Source organism: Chrysemys picta, unplaced genomic scaffold (assembly GCF_011386835.1).
Source record: "Chrysemys picta bellii isolate R12L10 unplaced genomic scaffold, ASM1138683v2 scaf2726, whole genome shotgun sequence".
Taxonomy (NCBI): domain Eukaryota; kingdom Metazoa; phylum Chordata; order Testudines; family Emydidae; genus Chrysemys; species Chrysemys picta.
Genome location: NW_027055428.1, coordinates 1 through 6,096, shown reverse-complemented (window position 1 = coordinate 6,096; position 6,096 = coordinate 1). Strand labels below are relative to the sequence as shown.

Here is a 6,096-nt window from a genome sequence, read left to right as displayed (position 1 = left end):
CCCCAGATGCTGAGGAGGGAGGAGGAAACCTTCCAGTTGCACCTCAGCGGCTCCCAGCTTCCCTCCCCCTGAAAACATCCCTCTTTCCAATCCTGCTCCCCAAACTCCCTCCTACGCACGCTCTCCACGCAGGCTCTGTCAGGAAGGCCAATTAGACAGGGCCTTGTGTCCTGGGGATGCACTGAAGGGCCATAGTCAGGAGGGGACTGGAAAGATGCAGTTTTGGGGGGGGGGCAATGCCCCTTCACATTCCCCCCCCATCTTCACCCCTGCCAGTAGACCAGCCAGGGCTATGTCATGGCCCATCTTTGGGCTACAGCCCACGATTTGGAAGCCCTGCCCGAGGGTGAACTTCATCAGGCCCAGCTGACTTGTTCTTTAGCCTGTTCTTTCCCTGTTCGGGGGGGTGGGGGGGGGTGCTCCTGCCCCTGGCTGTTAACATTAATGGTGTTCAGCATCTGCTCACAATGAACTTTGATTGAAGTGACTGAAGCCAAACAGGCAGGAAATGCTCAGAGATGCTCAGAGGACGTCAGCCTGACAGATAAATACACTGCTAGGAGCTCGATTATACCATGTGATGGGTGGAGTTAAAATCTCATTGACACAGCTGTGAGGATGCACTCTTCATTTAAGACAGCTGGAAGCAACAGGTAAGGGGGCCTCGTGTAGAACAAGCCATGATGGCATGTGCCCAGAAACTAGCCCCAGGTGGGCAGAGGATGCCACCGAGTATCGTTCTGAGCTGGTGCGTGTGTGACAGAGACAAGCCGGGCAGTGCAGCCAGGAAACGGAGGCAGAGCAGGAAAGCCGAGCAGAGCCTGTCGGCATGGTGTGATCGTGGGAGGAGCATAGAGAGCTTTTGGGCCAGGTGCTGGCTAAAGAGGCTTGGAGCTGAGAGCAGGGAGGCTAATCCCTGCTGTTGGTTCCTGCTGTGTTTGGAGAAGCAGGACTCTGTATGTTCCTTGTCAATAAACAAGACATCAAAAAATTACCAGACTCCATTGCCAATTTCTGCTCCCCACTGGAACATCCCCAGGGCCCCAAACTTTGACTAGCCCCTTGGGTTGAAGAGGGACACCAATATCTTTATTGTGTGGTTTCGTTGCACGTCTATCTAATCTCAGTGGTTCATCAGCAACTAATTACTGTTGCAATGTTTTCTCATGTAATAACCATATTTATTAAAAACACAGAGGCCAGGTTTTTGAACCTAAACTCACCACTGCTAATACATGCAGAATTCAGATGTAAAGTCCTGGCTTTGAGTCATCCCCCATTGAAACGCTCAATGACAGTTGCTAGAAATCCAGTGTCATGATTCATTGATCACTAATGCCAAGGGGCAGTGGCAGGGCTGGGAGAAGCAGAGGTTAATGTGGGTCTAAAGTCGTAGTGAGTGACATGGCTTCCAGCGAGGCAGAGTGGAAGCGGGGGTCCAGTTATACACACCAATCATGCTTTTCGTGTCATTCGAACGCACCGGCGGGGTCGGCTCTCAGCATTTATTCCAGGGGATTTACCATGCAGAAGCCAACAGGAAGGGAGTGAGCAGAGTAGAGGCATTGCAGGGACTGCACTGATTAGGTGGGGGCTGGCGCGCCGTGTCTGATCTAATATTGTCTCCCCTTCTCAGCGGCGCCGTCTCCCAAGGAGGATGGGCTCCTCCTGCCGGACCCAGCACACGTCTGTTGGCTTAACCAGGATGAGGGAAGACCTGCACTCCCCACTCTTACAGAACCCTGCCCAGTAGATGAAGCCTTTCCCATTGAGCAGGACGTTCTGACACTTGTCGTACCACCAGCCTCCATAGCTACTTGCGCAATTCCCACTGGTCTGGTCCTGATCCTTGTCAGTCGTGCTGAACTTCATGTTGTCGTGTATGCCCCCCAGGCCGGAGTGGTAGGTGGTGAGATAGTCCTCGCCGTCCCCAGAGTACCTGCCCAGCCTCAGCGGGTACCCGCTGGGCTCATCCTCGACACTGAAGATGTCGTACTCTGCGTAGCGGGTGTTGTTGGATTTGTCCTCCACGACAAAGCGGACCTTGTAGATGTTCTGCCGCGTGAGCAGGGACAGGTACTCGTTGCCCAGCCAGTAATCCTGCTGCACGTTCCCAAAGCCGTACTTGTAGGTGCTCCAGGACTCCTTCCAGGTGATCTCTGTGTTGTAAGAATTTCTCTGGACAACGGTCCAGCCTTTGCCTTCGGTGTCCATGTCACACCACACCACTCGAGGGGGAGAGCCTGCCGGCTGGATGACATGGACCCCGCTGGGGCTGTCCCTGGGGATGTTGCTGCAGTCTTTGGGGAACCCTGAAATGCCACGAACATCAGGTTAAGGGGGCGGGGGGGAGGGGAGGGAGAGAGAGAGAGCGCGCGCTAGCTAGCTCAATCAAATCAGCCTGGGGTAACTGGAGGCTGGGTTTTTAGAGGCAGGTCCTGTGTATTTCACAATACTACAGCCACACAATCCGCCCCGGCCATTCCTGGCCACAGAATCCGGCTCCAGATCTTACACTTTCATTTTACCAATAAAATAAAATAAGAATAGTTTCTTGCTCTGCTGGTTTTGAAGAAACCTTGAAGAGATGAATCAAGTGTAAACCAAGGCTCTGTATCCTTCCTGAGTCCGTACTGCTGAAGAAATCATTTGGCGAGGGTGGGGGAGACGCTGCCAGATCCATCTCAGCGAATGTCAATTATGAAACCCATCAGTGACAATTTAAATGGGAGTTTTCAAAGAGCCTAAGGGAGTTTGACACCCGACTGTGATTGGAATTCAGTGGGATTTAGGCACCCAACTCCCTGTGGTGCCTTTGAAAATTCCAGACATCCTATCGAGGGGCTTGTCTTTGGGGCGGAAATTGTCCTGAACTATCCTGGTAGAATGAAAGCACTGTGGTTATACTGCTCCTCCCCTCCCCAGGGTCATCCCTCGAGCCTGAGCCCCCCCAGCTCCCCTACCCCCCAGACAATCCCCCTGTGTGCCCCACCCCCATAGCTGAGCCGAGGGGGAGGAGCTGCTGAGCTCTGCGGGGGCAGGGGCTCAGGGCCACCTCTGGAGCTGGTTCGGCCCCTGGCCTGCCTGGGCAAGCCCCTGAGCAGCTCCCAGAGCCGCTGGAGGTGTGGGGAGAAGGGAATGAAAACCCCTGACAAGGAGGAACTGGCTCTCCCTGCTGCCTGGACTCTGGGGGCAAGGCTTCTAGGCATGAGCGAGAGATCCCCAGCTGTTAGCCGGGGCTAGCCCTAGTATAGGAGTTGGTGAGATAGAAGGGTAGAACTCCCAGCCAATTTGGGGGCGGGTGCCTGGTTCCCACACGCTGCCCTGCGGTTGGCACCAGCGCTCTTCAGTCACTGCCGGGGGCTTGGCAGCCGTTACCGGAGAAAGGGATAACGAAGCTGTGGAAAGCAAACAGCCAGTCGAGCAGCACCTCCCCCACCCCGGCTGGCCCATTCCCAGGCGCTGGAGGCCTGCGAATGGGAGTAGTGGGGTCACTAGCGCAGGCCGGCCTTGCGATCCCTTCGGAGAACTCAGCGTTCCTTGGGGCCCAGCGCTGACGGGGGGGCTGGAAGGTGCATTCAGTGGATAAGTGGATCTAGGGGTGACCCCGGCATGGGGGAGAGGAGCAGAATCAGGCCCACGATGCCCTGATCTCGGATATGGCAGATGATAGAAGCTCTCCGACGGGTTCTCTACTCACCCCTCTCGACCTTCTTGTGGGCCAGGGCCCCGTTGCCCTGCACGGGGGCTACGCAAAGGAGCGCCATCATGGACAGCGCAGACAGAAGCAGGAGAGAGCTGGACTGGAACCCTGCAGGGGACAGAAACCGCTGGACATGAGACCAGGAGAGAGTTTCACAAGTGCCTAAATCCCACTAGAAGTCACTGGGATTTAGGCACTTAAGTGACTTAGCCACTCTTGAAAATGTTACCCTTAGACGCTAAGGCCAGAGTTTTCAGAGGGCTCAACTACTGGGCCAGATTTTCAGAAGAGCTCAGCTCCCAGGTAGGCACCGCAGGGCATGGCTGGATGTTCAAAGGGGCTCAGCATGGGCGGGGGGCAAGTCTCTGGAGATGGGGTGAAGCCCACCATTCACCTCTCCCCCGGCCCGGCCACTGTCTCCATCTCTGCAGCCGGCCCGATTAGCACACAGCGGGGACCCAGCTGCATGGTAAAAACCATTCAAAGATTGCGGCTCCGATGTCCTGGCTCCCGGGTCCCGGGCGGGTCAGGGCCGGCTGGAGCGCTCCCTGTGGTGGGGAAGGAGCTGCCTCCTCTCTCCCCGCGCTGCACCGCTGCAAAGGGAGTGCTGCTCGGAGCAACCCCCTCTGTCCCAGCTCCCCCCGTCCACAGTCACTACCACCAGCCGGAGGGCAGTGCCCGCTCACCCACACAAAGACAGCAGCTGGGCAGCCTCCGGCAGGGCTCTGCCCCCCTCAGATGAGCGCCAGGTGAGAGGGGCCCAGGGCACAGAGCTGCTGTGTGCCCCACGCCAGGCATGCTGCCCCCTGCACTGCAGCCCAGCAGCCCAGAGGGGGACACGCTGCTGACACTGCAGCTGTTCTGTGGGCCCAGCTCAGGCCAGGCTTAAAGTGGGCAGAGTCGCCAGGGGCCACAGTCCTGGCCAAAAAGAGTTCAAAATGGAGCCGGGTCGCTGAGGGGTGCACTGTAAGCGCTGCCCTAGCAAGGGCATGGCCACTTATTTCAGCCGGGATTAACATAGACACCCCTCCCCCGCCCCACACATGCTTTTCCCAGGCCACCTTCAGCACTCAGCGCAGGGATTCACAATGACCTTGCCGGGATCAGCAGCCCAGAGCAATCCAGACTCTTGGACAGAAACCGGCTCATTCACCCCCCGCCCCCCCCCCAGGTATATCTATCCCGGCCCTGGTATTACATCTTGTGTAGCTACAGCCCACAGAACGCAGAGCACGGCATATGCAGCCCCCAATGCGAAATAGGTTGAGAACCCTACAGCAGAGGCTCACGTGTGAAGCTCCAGAGGTCCCAAGTTTGATTACAGCTGCTGCCGGCCCATGACAGTTGCAAAATGGCAGCTTTTTGTGGGGTAAGGCGGGTTGGGGCGGGGTGTGTGTGTATGTGTCAAACCAGAACAGGCTAAAGCCGCACTGTCCTCCCTTTTGGACTACATGGGGCCCCAGCTACCTTTCAGCGCCTCATGGATAAGCTACTACACCCCCATAATCATTATGCTGCTGCCTACCTGGACGATGTGGTCATTCATACCCCAGACTGGGAAACCCACCTCGAAGGTGGAGGCAGTGCTCAATACCTTCAGGCGAGCTGGCCTTACAGCTAACCCTGCTAAGTGTGCTGTAGGGTTTACGGAGGCCAAATATCTTGGCTACATTGTGGGAAAAGGTTTGGTAAAACCCCAACTGAACAAGTTAGAGGCCATCCAAAATTGGCCCCGACCACATCGCAAGAAACAAGTCCGGGCATTCCTAGGTGTGGTGGGGTATTACCGACGATTTAGCCCCAACTTTGCCACAAGGGCAAGCCCCCTGACAGACCTACTGAAAGCCCACAGACCTGATCTGGTGAGATGGTCTGACGGAGCAGAGAGAGCGTTCACAGACCTACAGACTGCCCTCTGCAGTAACCCCGTACTGATAGCCCCAGATTTTACCAAGGAATTTATCCTGCAGACGGATGCATCGGAAGTAGGGTTAGGGGCCGTTCTATCACAGATGGTTGGGGAAGAGGAACATCCAGTTCTCTACCTCAGTAGGAAACTCCTTCCGAGGGAACAAAAATATGCTGTGGTGGAGAGAGAGTACCTCGCTGTAAAATGGGCCATGGAAACGTTGCGCTACTACCTGCTCGGGCGCAGATTTGTCCTCGTGACCGACCATGCCCCTCTTCAATGGATGCAACGGAACAAGGAGAAGAACACTAGGGTGACCAGGTGGTTCTTATCCCTCCAACCTTTCCAGTTCCGTGTGCAACACAGAGCAGGGAGCCATCACGGTAATGCCGATGGCTTGTCACGTGTGCACTGTCTGGTGTCCCAAGCTGCCCAACCCCTTGGTGTTGAGCAGGGGGGAGGGATATGTGACAGACCCAGACAA

General features: G+C 56.2%; 1 protein-coding gene across 1 annotated transcript; it reads right to left on the bottom strand.

Annotated features, from left to right (window-relative positions):
• Nucleotides 1-386: 386 nt before the first annotated feature.
• LOC135980334 (fibrinogen-like protein 1-like protein) lies at nt 387-4,001 on the bottom strand. Its single transcript, XM_065580364.1, has 2 exons — nt 3,701-4,001; nt 387-2,312 (listed from the first exon to the last, which is right to left on the bottom strand). The coding sequence occupies exons 1-2, from the start codon at nt 3,768-3,770 to the stop codon at nt 1,633-1,635; spliced, it is 750 nt and encodes a 249-aa protein (XP_065436436.1). The 5' UTR covers nt 3,771-4,001; the 3' UTR covers nt 387-1,632.
• Nucleotides 4,002-6,096: the final 2,095 nt, after the last annotated feature.